The sequence below is a fragment of the Podarcis muralis genome, chromosome 2 (assembly GCF_964188315.1).
Source record: "Podarcis muralis chromosome 2, rPodMur119.hap1.1, whole genome shotgun sequence".
Taxonomy (NCBI): Eukaryota; Metazoa; Chordata; class Lepidosauria; order Squamata; family Lacertidae; genus Podarcis; species Podarcis muralis.
This window is the reverse complement of record NC_135656.1, coordinates 116,925,913-116,943,278: the sequence shown is the minus strand read 5'-3', so window position 1 is coordinate 116,943,278 and position 17,366 is coordinate 116,925,913. Positions and strand designations below refer to the sequence as shown.

Below are 17,366 nucleotides of genomic sequence, written 5' to 3'. Positions count from 1 at the left end.
TTGTCTTTTAAAAGTAAAATAGTTGTTTACTGCCTTGACATCTGCGGGGAGGGCGTTCCACAGGGTGGGCGCCACTACCGAGAAGGCCCTCTGCCTGGTTCCCTGTAACTTGGCTTCTCACAGTGAGGGAACCGCCAGAAGGCCCAGGGGCAGTGGACCTCAGTGTCTGGGCAGAATGATGGGGGTGGAGACGCTCCTTCAGGTATACAGGACTGAGGCCGTTTAGGGCTTTAAAGGTCAGCACCAGCACTTTGAATTGTGCTCGGAAAAAGGCTCCCCACATCTGGATTAAGACAAATTCACAGAGTATAAGTCCATCAATGGCTACCAGCCACAATGGCTGTGTTTCACCCTCACAGTCGGAGGCCACATGCCTCTGAATGCCAGTTGCTGCAGGCCGCAAGGGAAGAGAGCGCTGTGGCCCTCGAGCCCTGCTTCCAAGCTTCCCACTGGGGCATCTGGCAGTGCCGGATTTCCAAATTGGCGGAGTATGTCTATGGGCCCTTTTAGGGGCCCTGCGACAACGGATCAAAATAACATTGATGTGATCTTGAAAGAAAATTGCAGCCAAGCTTTCTTAGTTCAATGTTATACCACCAGAGCCTGCGCATGAGAAGGGCCCGAGATTTCGACTACGCGGGGTTTAATCCGGTCCTGGCATCTGGTTAACCATTTCAAAAGCAAGGTGGGCCTCTGGCCTGATGCAGAAGGCAGGCTCTTCTTACAGACACGTGGGGCTGGACAGGGATATGTGAGTGGGGTTTCTAAGTGGTCTTGGCCACACTGGCTGCTGACGCCCAGCCTCAATGTCACCCTCAAGGGCTAGGAAATGTGCCTTCAGATATCAGGGACTGGACTGAGGGGGAATGGGGGAGACAGAGAAGAGGGAGACAGTATAGATTCAGAACAGTGGTTTGCAGAAGGTCACAGTTCAGAGGCTGCAGATGGGAGAAGCTGGGGAATATTGGGAGAGGAGCAGGAGGAAGAAGCAGAACCAGGGGAGAGACAGCTGACAGACTCAGTGTCTTTGGAAAGCATGCCAGACCTCCACTCTCCCAGGACCCAGCAGGCATTGAGAGTAGGAGAGCAGAAAGCTCAGAGGCAGAAAGTGTCAGTTTCTTAGTGCAGAAAGTATTGATCTGATGTGTGGAGATCTTTCCTATTCTACTTAATTCAAGAGGGTTCTGGAAGCTTCCGGAAGTTTCTGTGTGTGAAAGAACCAAGCAGAAGCTCCATGATGTTTGGGTTATTCCTTCAGAGAAGCTGAGTACAGCTGGCTTAAACTGGTCCTGTTCTCTCTTCTGTCAAGGTCATGCGGACTATAATAGCAAGGCCAGAAAAAGCCTGGGTTTCTTTCTTTCTTTCTTTCTGGTGTGGTGTTCTGTACACAGTATGCTTAGTGTTAAGTTTTAGTCTTATTATAAGTTATTGTAAGTTTAAGTCTGTTGCAACTGGATTTCTTATGGATAGTGCCAGTGCTGAAAATATTGGATTTGTGACCATGATGCTCATTTGCCTTCAGTAGCAATAAAGCTCTACTGGATGAAATATTCATTGCCTCTGGGCTATTATTATTTTTTGGAATCCCGCAATGTACTTAAGTTTTTACTCTGCTAACTATACACTGGAATCTGCTAGGAATCAATATTGAGTAGAATGATCAATATTGAGTAGAATGCTGCAGCGAGGCTCCTCACGGGGTCCCTGCCATGGGAGCATATTCACCCAGTGCTTTACCAGTTGCACTGGCTCCCGGTGGAGTATAGAGTCAGCTTTAAGGTGCTGGTTTTGACCTTTAAAGCCCTTTGTGACTTAGGGCCCTCGTATTTACGGGACCACCTCTCCTGGTATGCCCCACAGAGGACCTTAAGGTCCATGAATAATTATAGTTGAGGTCCTGGGCCCTAAGGAAGTCAGATTATCCTCCACCAGGGCCAGGGCCTTCTCAGTGATGGCTCCGACCTGGTGGAATGCTCTGTCCCATGAGACCAGGGCCCTGCAGGATTTAACTTACTTCCGCTGGGCCTGTAAGACAGAGCTATTCCGCCTGGCTTTCAATTTGAACTTAGCCTGATCTTTTATTCCCCTTCCTTCCCTCCCCCTCCCCTTTTTATGAAGATTACCCACTCTGGGATCCCACAGCTAATTCTCCCCTGGTCTCCTCGCTGGCCAAAATAGGACTAATTTAGCCAGCTAGCCCTGGTGATCATCTAATGTTTATTAGATGGATTTTCCCCCTAAACTGATTTTTGAATTCAGAATTTATTGTTATTCACGTTGTAGACTGTATTTTATGCTGTTTTTTGTTGCATCAATTAAGTGTTTTAAATTTGTTGTTAGCCGCCCTGAGCGGCTTTTCTGAACCGGGAAGGGCGGGGTATAAATAAAAAATTATTATTATTAAATTTATTAGAATTCCATGATGTGTGATAGGAGAGATGGAAGGGGTGGGACTTTACTCGGAACACCACCATTCCTGGAAAGGAGAGGCACTTTTCAAAGCCTCTCTCTGTGAATAGTGAATAAAAGGCTTGGTAAGAGCTCTTCTTGTCATCTGCCTCTTGGCTGCCCACTGTGGGAGGGGTCGGATTGCCTGAAGCCTGACCCCAATGCCCTGTCTTAAGAAGAGAAGAAGAAGAGTTTGGATTTGATATCCTGCCTTTCACTCCCTTTAAGGAGTCCCAAAGGGGCTAACAATCTCCTTTCCCTTCCTCCCCCACAACAAACACTCTGTGAGGTGAGTGGGGCTGAGAGACTTCAGAGAAGTGGGACTGGCCCAAGGTCACCCAGCAGCTGCATGTGGAGGAGCGGGGAAGCGAACCCGGTTCCCCAGATTACGAGACTACCGCTCTTAACCACTACACCACACTGGCTCAATCACTTGCCAGGCTCCTCACTTGCCTTGAGATAGAAAGAGCAACTCTCGTGATGAATGGGGTGCTGTACCACCGGAATGCCATGGATCCTGGAAAGTGGCCGCTTTGGGGCAAAACACACCCCGCACTCAAGACACTTGAAGCGTTCCTCTCCTGTGTGCGTCCCCTGGTGGTAAACAAAGGACGACCTGTCGGAATAAGACTTCCCGCACTCCAGGCACTGGTAAGGTTTCTCTCCCGTGTGCGACCTTTCGTGGCAAACGAGGGACGAGCGGAAGGAGTACGATTTCCCGCACTCCAGGCAGGTGTACGGCTTCTCCCCTGTGTGGACCCTCTCATGGCATATGAGGCCCGACTTGTCGGCAAAGCTTATCAGGCACTCCACACACTGGTAAGGCTTCTCGCCGGTGTGGGTCCTCCGGTGGCAAACCAGAGACGAACGACTGGCAAAGCTCCTCCCGCACTCGAAGCAGTTGTATGGCTTCTCTCCCGTGTGGCCTCTCTCGTGGTACTGGAGTGACGAGCGGTCGGCGAAATCCTTCCCGCACTCCAGGCACTTGAAGGGCTTCTCTCCGGTGTGGCCTCGGTAGTGGTAGGTGAGGGACGAGCGGCCCGCGAAACACATCCCGCAGACCGAGCACTTGTACGGCTTCTCCCCCGTGTGGATTCTCTGGTGATCGTCAAGGTTCGACTTCCGGGAAAAGTACTTCCCGCAGGCTAAGCACTTGAAAGGCTTTTCTCCCGTGTGGACTCGCCGGTGTTCGATGAGAAGGCCCTTGTGAGGGAAACACTTCCCGCACTCAAAGCACTTGAAAAGCTCCTCGTGGACTCTCTGGTGACCGACCAGCTTCGACTGTTGCGCAAAGGACATCCCACACTCCATGCATTTGTGAGGCTTCTCGGTCATGTGGAGTCTCCGGTGACCGGAAAGGTTCCCTTTCCGAGCAAACGACTTCCCGCACTCCAAGCACTTGTAAGGCTTCTCCCCCGTGTGGATGCGCATGTGCGTCGCCAGGGTGGACTTGAAATCAAAGGACTTCCCGCACTCCAAGCATTTGTGAGGTTTCTCTCCCGTGTGAATTCCCTGATGGCCGACGATGACTGTTTTGATGTCCAAACCTTCCTCAGACTCGGAGGACTGAGAAGCTTTCTCAGCCACGTGGACTCTGTGGTGCGTCAAAAGCTCTGAAAACCCAGGGAAACATTTCCCGCAATCCACGCATTTATACGGTCTCCATGTCGAGTGGCATCTCCGATGTTCAAGAAGGACGGACATGTCAGAGAAGCATCTTCCACACTCCGGACACACGTTTTTCTTCTTCAAGTCTCCTGTTGGGAGAAAACACACCAGCAAAATTTACTCTTCACATCTGGAAGGAAATGCTTCACCTAAGAATTATCAGTATTCAGCTGAAATCCTTGGCACACTGAATTCCCTGAGGCATCCTTCTCAGCAGTGGTGCTCGTAACTAACTTTCTGTTATGGACTTAATCTAGATCAGGGTTTCCAGATCAAGTCTCCAGCTGTTTTTGGACTCCAATTCCCATCATCCCTGATCACTAGCCCTGCTAGCTAAGAATGATGGGTGTACTAATGTGAGAGGCCTTTTTTCAGATGACAAAAAAAAGGGCAGTTTTGAGATTTATTTATTTATTTAAGCAAGCACTGCATCCTGATTTGGTATTTTGTTTCCCTGCCACTCTTTTTTCAAAATGGCTGGAGGGGGGGAGATTATTGCCATTACAGTGGTACCTCGGGGTAAGTACCGTATTTTTCGCCCTATAGGACGCACTTTTCCCCCTCCAGAAATGAAGGGGAAATGTTTTGCGTCCTATGGGGCGAATGCAGGCGGGAACTCCCGCGGGCTCAGAAGGCTTGGGGATAGCTACCTGCAGCCCGAAGCCCGGGGAGCGTGGCACTGTGCACCCTGGGCTTAGGGCAGCTATCCACAAGCCTGCGGTGCCCGGCGGGAGTTGAGTGCAACCTCGCCATCGCTCCCAGACCCGTTCTGGGGGCTGGGGAAGCTCGGGCTTCCCCCACCCCCAGCCTGGCAAGCTATGGGAGCGATGGCGAGGTTGAGCGCAACCTCGCCTTCGCTCCCGGACCCCCAGCCCCGAGGCTAAAAACGAAGCCAAGACCATCCTGCTCACTGTCATGGCTTCTTTGCTCTTTGGGGCTCAGGGGGGAAATATTTTTTTTTCTTTATTCCCCCCCCCCCCAAAAAAAAATAAGTGCGCCCTATGGGCCAGTGCGCCCTATAGGGTGAAAAATACGGTACTTAATTCATTCCAGAGGTCCGTATTTAACATGAAATTGTTCTTAACCTGAAGCACCACTTTAGCTAATGGGGCCTCCTGCTGCCGCCGCACCGCCAGAGCACGATTTCTGTTCTCATCCTGAAGCAAAGTTCTTAACTTGAAGCATGATTTCTGGGTTAGCGGAGTCTGTAACCTGAAGCGTCTGTAACCCGAGGTACCACTGTATAGCAGTCTCAGAGCAGAGGTGTTCATGCAGGCAGGGTCTCACTCCTGCCACCCACTTGGGATGCTGTCTCACCTGAGGTTGCCTTGAGTGCCTCTTCGCCCAGGCGCCGAAGATTAGCCACCCACGGCTCTTTCCCTCGCTCCAGCTGGCAAATCAGGGCCGGCTTGGGGTCTTCAGATCCACCTTGGGAAATCAGAAGAAGGTAAAAAAATCAAGAGGGATTTGCCTGAACTCCCATACCTATCTCTGTTTTTTAATTTCATTCATTTGCTATGTTCACGCAGGTCAGGGATGGGGACCTGATATTCCCAGGGCCACATGCCTCTGGTGGGCGTGGCCAGAGGCAAAAGTGGGCGGAGCAATTGATGGAAATTTTACTTTCGCACAATAGGCTAGTTGCGGCAGCTAGACTGCTGACTGGGAGCGGCCGCCGAGACCACATAACACCGGTCTTGAAAGACCTACACTGGCTCCCAGGACATTTCCGAGGACAATTCAAAGTGTTGGTGCTGACCTTTAAAGCCCTAAATGGCCTCGGTCCAGTATACATGAAGGAGCATCTCCACCCCCATCGTTCTGCCCGGACGCTGAGGTCCAGCGCTGAGGGCCTTCTGGCAGTTCCCTCCCTGTGAGAAGCCAAGTTACAGGGAACCAGGCAGAGGGCCTTCTCATTGGCACCCACCCTGTGGAACGCCCTCCAACCAGATGTCAAAGAGAAAAACAACTACCAGACTTTTAGAAGACATCTGAAGGCAGCCCTGTTTAGGGAAGCTTTTGATGTTTAATAGATTATTGTATTTTAATATTCTGTTGAAGCCGCCCAGAGTGGCTCTGGAAACCCAGCCAGATGGGTGGGGTATAAATAATAAATTATTATTATTATTATTATTATTATTATTATTTCTACACACAATTGTTATTCAGAGGCACTTACTGGCTCTGAAAGTGGAAGCGGGACACGGCCGTCATTGTTTCCAATCATTAAAAAACAATTACACCAAACTCCTTCTCTTAAGTAAGAGGGGAAGGGGGAAGGCACTGATCAATATATGTATTTATTTTACTTGCAAAAATTTCTCTTGCCCCAACATTAAACACATATCATGGGATGAGCAGCGTAAAGTCAACAACTGCATTCATAATAAAAGCGCAAAACGCATCGCAGAGTAATAGATCCGCTTGATGCATCAAACATAGCTGGATCCCTCCACAGGGAAAATGTGGGTGAACAGGTGAGTTTTAAGCAGACACCTGGATTCCAGTGCTGCAAATGACTTCCAGCTGTCCATTTGGGAGCGCATTCCAATTGGCCAGTTTAACTAGATCCAGAAGAGGCAGGAGGATTGGAAACCTTCTGTAGAATATTTAAAGCATCATTGTAAACATGTAAAAACACAGGTAGGATCTGAATGAAGAACTGCAGTAAAATGAATGGAAAGCATAGGACACAGAATAGCTATAATATGCAGCAATATTAGAAAAGATAGGGAAAGCCCGGAGGGGTGGAGGGGAAGTCAAACGGCAAGTGGAAATCAATTGGAAAGTATTACATTTGTAAACCTTCGAAACTTACAAATAAGAATTGAAAAGGGTGGGGTCTGCATTCCAAGGGACAGAGGCCGCCACACTAAAAGCCCTGGACGTAGCAGACATAAGGCAAAGCAAACTTCTGCTCGATATGACATCAAGAAAGTCTTCTGGCCAAAATGGGAAAGGAGGCTGCTTACCCAACGAGGCGACGTTCCCATAATTCTCCAGCATGACCTCCTTGTACAAGGACCTTTGGGCTGGATCCAGCAAAGCGGCCTGGCCCTCCGTGAAATATACGGCCACATCTTCGAAGGTCACCAGCCCCTGCAAGGACAAAGAGAACTCAGCCAGGTAGCCAAGCCCCAGAATCCCTGTAAGTGGCAAATGCAGAAGAAAATCCTACAGGTACTAGAGAGGACCCGCAAGTGGGATAAACACCTGTTTGTAGAACTATAAAAAAGGTAAAGGGACCCCTGACCATTAGGTCCAGTCGTGGCCGACTCTGGGGTTGCGGCGCTCATCTTGCTTTATTGGCCAAGGGAGCTGGCGTACAGCTTCCGGGCCATGTGGCCAGCATGACTAAGCCGCTTCTGGAGAACCAGAGCAGCGCACGGAAACGGTGTTTACCTTCCCGCCAGAGTGGTACCTATTTATCTACTTGCACTTTGACGTGCTTTCGAACTGCTAGGTTGGCAGGAGCAGGGACTGAGCAATGGGAGCTCACCCCGTCACGGGGATTCGAACCGCCGACCTTCTGATCGGCAAGTCCTAGGCTCTGTGGCTTAACCCACAGTGCCTAAAAAATCTATACTTCGCTGTAAAACACAGGAAAAGCGATGAGCGACATTGGAATCAATTGCACAACAGTCTCTAGCTCGCAAACCGGCAAGAAAACTTTTTTTGTTCCGTTTTACCGTCTGTCTGTTTCAGCAGCAATATTGTAAAAGCCATTTTTTGTAGGGTCACAAATTTAAGCCACACTTTAACTTTTCACAGTTGGAATTTGGGGGGGGGGGGTGGAGTGTGAAGTGTGGCTTAAAGTACCTGATTTGCACTTCACACCCATCCTTTGAAGTTCACATTTCCCTGAATTTTGCATTGTAGTTCTCCAAGCAAACGGTAAGTACAAAAATGTGTATATCAGAAGAAATTGTGCATAAAAATGCAGCTATTATTATTATTATTATTATTATTATCATTATTATTATTATTATTTGTTACAACCACCACCTGCCATTCACCAGCAGGTCCCAGGGTGGGTTATGACAATTTAAGATTCAGAATCTGAAACAGCTAAAACAGATTGCGGTCATGGAAATAGAGTGGGCTCCAAAAACACCTCAGGTATTTAAGGCCAGGGTAAAGAGGTATTTCTTCAGCATCCACCAAAATCTGAATACCGAGGTGTCAGACACACCTCTGTGGGGAGGGAGTCCCACAATTTAGGAGCTGCCACAGAGCATCGCCTCTCCTGGGACGCTGCCACTCTGAACTTCTCAGCAAGATGGAAGAGCCAAGAAGAGGCAGGAATGCCTCTGCATACCAGTGCTGGGAATTCCATTGATTCCAGAACAAAATCTTGCATGCACAGAGCCATATCATTATAGACATCTCTTACCTGAACTGGATCTGTTTCGTTCATTTTCTTTCCGGTGGAAGGAGAGGATAATCCAGTTTGAGTCTGGTCTATGGTTCTGTACCCTGTGGGCTGAAGAAAAGCAATGAATTTCGGAGCGATGCTTTCCCCCAACATCATATATATGGATTGATAAAGATTTATTACACGGTGGGTTACAACAATGTAATACAGAGTTATTAAAACAAACAGTACTGTGGAGTTGGAAGGGATCATCCAGTCCAATCCAACCCTCTGCAATGCAGGAATCTCAGCGAAAGCATCCCTGGCAGATAGCCACCCAACCTCTGGTTAAAAACCTCCAATGAAAGCCAGTCCACCACCTTCCGAGGAAGTCCATTCAACTGCTCTTACCGCCAGAAAAGCTCTTCCTAATGTTTAACCGTAATCTCCTTTCTTGTTTTTTTGAACCCACTGGTTCCACCCTCTAGAGCAGCAGGAAACACGCTTGCTCCATGTTCCTTGCGACAGCCCTTCAGACAGCTATCGCATCACGCCACAGTCTTGTCTTCTCCAGGCATACCCAACTCCTTCAACCATTTCTCATAAGGCTTGGTTTCCAGACCCTTGATTGCCCTCCTCTGCACATGTTCCAGCTTGTCAACGTCCTTTGTAAATTTTGGTGCCCTGAACTGGACACGGTATTCCAGGTGTGGTCTGACTAAGGCAGAACAGAGCGGGCCTATGACTTCCCTTGACGCGAGTGGCGCTGTGGTCTAAACCGCTGAGCCTCTTGGGCTTGCCCATCAGAAGGTCGGCGGTTTGAATCCCTGCGACGGGGTGAGCTCCTGTTGCTTGGTCCCTGCTCCTGCCAACATAGCAGTTCGAAAGCACGCCAGTGCAAGCAGATAAATAGGTACCGCTCCGACGGGAAGGTAAACAGCATTTCTGTGCGCTGCTCTGGTTCGCCAGAAGCGGCTTAGTCATGCTGGCCACATGACCCGGAAGCTGTCTGTGGACAAACGCCGGCTCCCTTGGCCTATAGAGCGAGATGAGCGCGCAACCCCAGAGTCATCCGCAACTGGACTTAACAGTCAGGGGTCCCTTTACCTTTAATGCCTTCCCTTGATCTGGACACTAGACTTCTGTTGATGCAGTCCAGAACAGCATTAGCTTTCTTCATGGCTGCATCACACTGTTGACTCATGCTAAGCTTGTGGATCACCAAGACCCCTAGATCCTTTTCACATGTATTACTGGCAAGCCAGGTAGCGGTGTCCCCCATCCAATATTTGTGCATCTGGATCTTCCTGCCTAAGAAGACGGCTACAATTATTTTAAAAAGCAAACCAATCTCTAGAACAGTGTTTTTCAACCACTGTTCCGCGGCACACTAGTGTGCCGCGAGATGTTGCCTGGTGTGCCGTGGGAAAAATTGAAAAATTCGAAAGATTTAAAAATAAAGTATTTTATAATTTTTCATATTTCTGTTTACTTACTATTTCATAATAAAGTAATTATAAAATACTTTCTTTGTGTTTATTTGATTCCTATTCAAGAGAATTACTTTATATATAGTCTATATAGGCACAGAGTTAATTTTTTTAACATTTTCTAATGGTGGTGTGCTTCGTGATTTTTTTCATGAAACAAGTGTGCCTTTGCCCAAAAAAGGTTGAAAAACACTGCTCTAGAATAAAGCCATTCCAACCAAACAGAAGTGTACAGCTTCAGAAAAAGAAGATCCTTAACTGTCCAACCGTCTCCAGTAACAAAACAAAACAAAAGCTGGTTCAGGCCGTCTGGAGTGAATGGGTGGTTTTCAACGCTAGCGGATTGTGCAACATGTTCCTTACACAATAACAGCACATTAATGGTGGATTTGTTCTGCTTTTGTTTGCTCGGTTCCCCCGATGCTGCCCCATGTCTGCTGCCTGGAGGGGGGGGCTGCAACTCCACAGAAACGGGGAGCGGGAACATTTGTGGTATGAAAAGTGACAGCATTTCAGCAGGAAGCTACGGAATATGCATCGACTGCAAAATGGAGCAGCGCAACCACCTCCAAACAACTGCAAGTGTATACAGTTTTGGGGGTGGGGTTGTGTGTGGCCTTGCCCAGAGCACCAGGAGGAAAATCACCACAAATGCACGATCAAAATGGTGTCTTGCAAAGGGCCTCATGTGGCAAATAACTTGCAGAACCTTGGATACTATTCACCGCAACTTGGCTGAGGGGTTGCCAATTGTCTCCCCCCCCAAGCAGATAATTATGCTTTATATATGAAGCAAAATATAAAGACTCCCCATTATATTATTTACCAGTTTGCAGTGAATAAAGCTATTTCTCTCCAGGTAAGAAAAATCAAAGAAAGAAAGAAAGAAAAAAGCAGATTTGAGTCTGTGAGCTTTGAGTCTGTGGTTTTCTTTTCTTACAAATGCAACGAACAAAACAACAAACTAAAATGCATAATGAAGAATAAGCATAAAGGGAAGAGGAATAACAAGTTTAAAAAGCTGGAGAAATAATGTACAGTGGTACCTTGGGTTAAGTACTTAATTTGTTCCGGAGGTCCGTTCTTAACCTGAAACTGTTCTTAACCTGAAGCACCACTTTAGCTAATGGGGCCTCCCGCTGTTGCCACGCCGCGATTTCTGTTCTCATCCTGAAGCAAAGTTCTTAACCTGAATCACTATTTCTGGGTTAGTGGAGTCTGTAATCTGAAGCAGTATGTAACCTGAAGCGTATGTAACCCGAGGTACCACTGTATAGCATAAAATATATTTCATGGCGGGGTACAAAGTTCAAATTTATTGCAAAATATATGAGGAATTCATAAAACGTCAACAGATAAAATCACACTCATGTGCCAACCATGAGATTGGTTGGTCCTATAAACCACAAACAGCCCCCCAACCTGAGGCGAAATATGAGGGTCCCCATTACTATTATTATGATTTATTAAATTTCTATACTGCCCTTCATCCAAGGATCGCAGGACGGTTTATAATATAAAAACATAAAAAGGCGCTCTATAATAACAAGCAAAAACAATATGTGCTGCAATTGCCTTTGGCAGCACATATCTTATAGGATCAGTTTTTCAGAAACGGCAATGGGCACAGCTTTTTAAAACCACATGCTGAAAGAGTAGCAAGATGCAGGCTTCCATTCTTGAGAGATCCCTAAACAAGCGGCAGGTATCAAATTAATTAATGAATGAATGCTGCGATTCCTGCATTGCAGGGGGTTGGGCTAGATGACCCTCAGGGACCTCCTGCCCAACCCTAACATACCAATTCTAACTGCTGACAAATAAGTTCAGCCTTAGCACCCTCAAAGACGGATAAAAGGCGTAACTGAGCATCCCAAGTGACCCGTTTGCCAGTAACAACAGGGTTTCCTTACCCACGGTGAAATACTGTGGTACAGTGTCTCCGACGGCAAGCAGCTTACCTGCCTGTAGAATCACAGAATTGTACAGTGGGAAGGGACACCGAGGGTCATTTAGTCCAACCCGCTGCAGTGCAGGAATCTCAGCTAAAACATACAAGACCGATGACCATAAAGTAAAAAATAAAATAAAAATCAGCACTTGGTCATGGCTTTGCCTTAAGGGATCCCTCCCCGCTCTCTTCTACCTTGTTATCATGGATGCTTTAGCTGTGATTCCTACATTGCAGCGGGTTGGACTAGATGACCCTTGGGTCCCTTCTGAGTCTGCAATTCTGTGATTCCGTGACAGGGTCCCCATCTTCTTGTATATCCAGTCAAGTTTCGAATCCCCCCCAACGGGGTGAGCTCCCGTTGCTCTGTCCCAGCTCCTGCCAACCTAGCAGTTTGAAAGCACACCAGTGCAAGTAGATAAATAGGTACCGCTCTGGCAGGAAGGTAAATGGCGTTTGGGTGCGCTGCTCTGGTTTTGCCAGAAGCAGCTTAGTCATGCTGGCCACATGACCCGGAAAAACTGTCTGCGGACAAACGCCGGCTCCCTCGGCCTGTAAAGCGAGATGAGCGCCGCAACCCCAGAGTCGTCCGCGACTGGACTTAACTGTCAGGGGTCTTTTACCTTTATATCCAGTCAGACCATGGGTCCGTTGAGCTTCAATGTTGCCTGCTCGGGCTGGCAGAAGCATTTCAGGGTGTTTCAGGCAACTGTCTCCCCAGCTTTACCCAGACAGGCCAGAGATTGGACCTTGCACCTTCTGCATGCAGAGCAGCTTCCAAGGCCCTCCTGCTCCCCCAAGCAAGGTGGAGGCTGGTTATTATTATTATTATTATTATTATTCCACTGCATGTAATTTAAGGCAGGCTCCTGCAAGGGGGGGAGCGCACCCCTCTCCCCCATTTATTGCAGGCACTTACAGCAGGACAAGCTCCCTCTCTCTCAACCCCCAGCCTACCCCAGATCTGGCCCCCCCCCACCGCTTCCCAGCACTCACAGGCTGTGCAGGATTCAAGCAGGCAAGATCCAGAGCCTACTTCTCCAATGCACCCAAAGGGAACCCCTGCAAGCAGGGAGGGTCCTTACAGCCCCCGGGGTGTGGGGCTGCAGGGCCCCGATTTCCCAACAAAGCTGCTTCCCCTCCAGGAAGACATCGCCCCCCCCACCCCGCCAGTGACCTCACCGCAGCAGGATCCCCTCCCCTCCTTTGAAAATGGGGGTTGAGAAAAAGGCATTGTGTGCAAGGAATGCTGGGACTTGTAGTGCTTCTCCCTCTACCACCCTTTCCTGACCCAAAGCTTTATGGGATTTGTAGTCTTTCCTGATGTATGGAAGTGAGAGCTGGACTACAAAGAAGACTGATCTCCGAAGAATTGATGCTTTTGAATTATGGTGCTGGAGGAGACTCTTGAGAGTCCCATGGACTGCAAGAAGATCAAATCTCTCCATTCTGAAGGAAATCAGCCCTGAGTGCTCACTGGAAGGACAGATCCTGACGCTGAGGCTCCAATACTTTGGCCACCTCCTGAGAAGAGAAGACTCCCTGGAAAAGACCCTGATGTTGGGAAAGATGGAGGGCACAAGGAGAAGGGGACAACAGAGGACGAGATAGTTGGATAGTGTTCTCGAAGCTACCAGCATGAGTTTGACCAAACTGAGGGAGGCAGTGGAAGACAGGAGTGCCTGGCATGCTCTGGTCCAGGGGGTCACGAAGAGTCGGACATGAATGTGCTGCAGGTGGCAGCACATTCGGAGCGCAAGATGTTGTGACGAGTGGAATGCTGTTTGGGGGCAGAAACACTTTTTAAATTAAAAGATTATTAATTATTATTAATACTAATTTATATTTATATTAAATCATTTCAACATATTACATTATACAGATAAAAAAATGAAACATCCAACCCTAACCCAGATGGCAATACATACACAACCAGTGCTTTTTTTCCTTAAAAAATAATTTAGGGGGTACTCTCAGTTTGACTCAAGAAAATCACCATTTTATAGTTCAAATCTGGAAAAGTAAATACTGTAAATGGAGAAAATTAAAAAGATTCACAAAATGTTTAGGGATATGTGTACCCTCAGAAAAAATGTACTGTACATAACTGCGACCTCATAACATTAAGTTCTTATCGCTAACAACTATCTGTACAGAAGGCAACAGTTTAACCAAAATGTCTTATAACATGTGGGGAGTCCTCTGTTTCTGTTTATAGCCACACACGTTATAGCAATAATAATTTATTCTTTAGCCTTCACCCTAAGTTCCAAGTTGGTCACAACAATTTTAAATACAATTAATTCACAAGACCCTTAACAACTGGGGTCCAGGATACCTCAAGGACCATCAGCTCCCTTATATCCCATCTGGGAATTATAGGGACAGAACTATTTAATTTGTACTTATGGAATATGCAGAAATGGCAAAACTTACTGGAAGAATAAGAAATCAAGATAACAAACTTTTTATAAAAGAATGGAATTTTTACGGATAAATTGCAAACAGATAAAAACATTGTAATAACCTGCAGTTTTAGAATATATATTTAAAGTAGATGAATAAATGAGCAAATTAAATGAATTTGGATTTGCAGAAGATATTAAAAAATACATTTAAGGAACCACAGAAAGAGGAGGAAGGAAGTCAGGTTTTGACATGTTAAAATGATTGTAAAATTAATGAAATGTATAAACCTGAAAAGTATATATATTTTTAAAAAAAATATTTTTAAAAATGCTGCGCCATATCCATATCCATATGCAATGGCAGGATTCAGCCCCGCTTCTTAGCTAAATCATACAGCCGAGTCTCTCAGAGGCAGAAGTTGAATTGCCATAAACAACAATTCCAACCAGCACTTCCTCTCTGTCAGCCAATCCGCGCCTCAGCCTCCCAATCTTAGCCAATCAGACTCCTCAATTGCAAACGGGCACCGCCCCCGGCAGCCCAAAGCGTTGCTGGGAGTTGTGGTTTTCCTTTTCCCCGGCAACCTTTCCAGGCGCAAGGGTTGCTGGGATCCGTAGTCTTTGCCTTCGTCTTGCTCGCGGAGTCTGCGTTTCCTAGAGAGGCTCTATGGAGCGAAGAGCAGGCGGAGGAAGGAGCGTCACTTCCGGGCCTCCCAAGCCTACCGTGGGAAAGTGGCCCTCGCCTTTCCCACGGGTGCAGGATGAACGACTCCGGCTGGTGAGTTGAATGTTGGTTTTATATATATATATAAAACTATATATCTATAGTGGAAGTGAAGGAGGTGAGGACAGGTGACCCCACCTAGGCCCGAAGTCACCCCAGGCCTCAAAATCAAAATCAAAGTTCCCCTTTAGAATGAATGAATGAATGAATGAATGAATAAATAAGAGTTATCTTGGCCAGTAGCCATTGAAAATTCTCCTTGAATTTGCCTAACACGTTTAAAGCCAGCCAAGATGGCAGGCCACCCCAACATTTTGTGGTAGCAAGATGAGAAGGTGCAAGAGAAGGGCACCCTTCTGAGGCCGGATCTCCCTTTTCCAGGTAGCACCAGACCAAGGGGGGTTGGGAGGTGGTTGTCACAGACTCCCATGAGTCTCACCCAGCATAGACAACGGTCAGGGATGATGGGAGTTATAGCTCAGTTGGTAGAGCATGAGCCTCTTAACCTGCGATTTGTAAATTCAAGCCCCACATTCGACAAAAGATTCCTGCATTTCAGGGGGTTAGACTAGATGGCCCTTGTGGTCCCTTCCAACTCTACAATTCTATGACATCTGGAGGGCCACAGGTTTCTATGCCTTTTGCTTAAAACATACCTGTGTCTTAAATGAATGAATGAATTTGTGCCCTATTTTGAAGGTCCTGTTTCTTCCCTGCTCTCTTAAAATGTCACTATCTATATATATATATTTGCCAGCAGATGCTGTTTGGGAGAACGAGGAGCAGAAGGACAGAACATCCAGGATGTCGCAAGAAAGGATCGTGACCATGGAGGTGGAAATGAAGATTGGGAACCCAGATGAACTACATAGACGGGATGAAACCCTACCAGAGGACAGCAGGAAAGAATCCTCTGCTTTTCAAGGTGGAGATCTCCCAGATGTTCAGGAGATGATAGACACTGAAGAGGACAGGAATAAATGTATCACATGTGGGAAAGTATTCAGAGACGACTCAAACCTTAAGCGGCATCAGAGAACCCACACAGGAGAAAAACCCTATCAGTGTTCATACTGCGGGAAGACTTTTAGCCGGAACACGAACCTGGCTTCACATCACAGAACCCACACAGGGGAGAAACCGTATATGTGTTCCATTTGTAGCAAGACTTTTTGTGATAAATCGAGCCTTAACCGACATCAGAGAACCCACACAGGGGAGAGACCGTATGAGTGTGACGAGTGTGGGAAGAGCTTTGATCTGAGCCAGTCTCTCATTAGCCACCAGAGAACCCACACGGGAGAGAGGCCCTATAGGTGCTCGGAATGTGGGAAGACTTTCAACCGGAGTCAGAACCTCCGTAGCCACAAGAGAATCCACACGGGAGAGAAACAGCACAAGTGCTTGGAATGCGGGAAAAGTTTCAGCCGCAGCCAGAACCTTACGAGGCATCAGAGCAGCCACACAGAGGATAAACTGTATAAGTGCCATGAGTGCGGGAAAAGCTTCCGTCTCAGCCAGTCCCTTATAAGTCACCAGAGAATTCACACGGGAGAGAAACCATATACGTGCTCCCAGTGCGGGAAAAGCTTCAACCGGAGCCAGAACCTTATCAGCCATCAGAGAATCCACACTGGAGAAAAACAGTACAAGTGTTCAGAATGTGGGAAAAGCTTCAACTGGAGCCAAGATCTCCTCCGTCATCAGAGGATCCACACAGGAGAGCAACCCTATCGCTGCACGGAATGTGGGGAACGCTTCAATCGGCGGGAGAATCTTATCAGACACATGAGAATACATCTGGGAGACACCACTTAAGTTGTAGTGAGTGGCGGGGGGAGGGGAGTGAACAGAAGCCAGTTCCTTATCATTCATCTGACAATCCACTTTTATTTTTAAAAGCATGCCATTAGAGAAATCTATGGTGCGATCGCATTTCAAATAGTGTGTACAGTTCTAGTTGTCTCACCTCAAAAAGGATATTGTGGAGTTGGGAAAGTTTCTGAAAAGAGCTACCCAAATGATCAAGGGAATGGATTGACTTCTCCACCCTGTGTCATAATTTGGATTGTAAGCTCCTGGAGGACAGAGACCTATCGTCTTAATATTACTATGTAACGAAACATGCACAACAACATTTCTATTCAAATAATTTAAAAAGTTTACGTCCCCTAGAAAAGATGTGTTCCATCGTAAGGCAGAATATAACATTCACAACAGCTTGTTTAAGTGTGTGACAAAAAGTAGTTTTAAACATGCCTTGTTTTCTTGTTGGGTATTTTTTGCTTCACTTAATATTTATTAAACTGATATCCCCCCATTT

The 17,366-nt window shown here is 47.1% G+C and overlaps 2 protein-coding genes across 3 annotated transcripts in view; one reads left to right on the top strand and one right to left on the bottom strand.

Moving 5' to 3' along the window:
• Positions 1–13,103, bottom strand: part of LOC114591045 (uncharacterized) — a 39,696-nt gene extending 26,593 nt beyond the window's left edge. Inside the window, exons 1-5 of the mRNA XM_077925267.1 lie at positions 12,908–13,103; positions 8,510–8,599; positions 7,089–7,215; positions 5,434–5,544; positions 2,898–4,205 (exon numbers count right to left, since the gene is read on the bottom strand). Of these exons, the coding sequence (XP_077781393.1) occupies positions 2,898–4,205; positions 5,434–5,544; positions 7,089–7,215; positions 8,510–8,533 (1,570 nt within the window). The 5' untranslated portion in view covers positions 8,534–8,599; positions 12,908–13,103. The remainder of the gene's footprint in view (positions 1–2,897; positions 4,206–5,433; positions 5,545–7,088; positions 7,216–8,509; positions 8,600–12,907) is intronic.
• Positions 13,104–14,993: 1,890 nt separating this feature from the next.
• On the top strand, positions 14,994–17,366 carry LOC114592337 (uncharacterized). Of its 2 annotated transcripts, none has more exons than XM_028720444.2 (2): positions 14,994–15,097; positions 15,804–17,366. In XM_028720444.2, the coding sequence occupies exon 2, from the start codon at positions 15,848–15,850 to the stop codon at positions 16,859–16,861; it is 1,014 nt and encodes a 337-aa protein (XP_028576277.2). In that variant the 5' UTR covers positions 14,994–15,097; positions 15,804–15,847; the 3' UTR covers positions 16,862–17,366. The 2 variants fall into 2 exon arrangements, with proteins under 2 accessions (XP_028576277.2, XP_028576275.2); XM_028720442.2 differs by having other exon boundaries at positions 14,995–15,097; positions 15,801–17,366.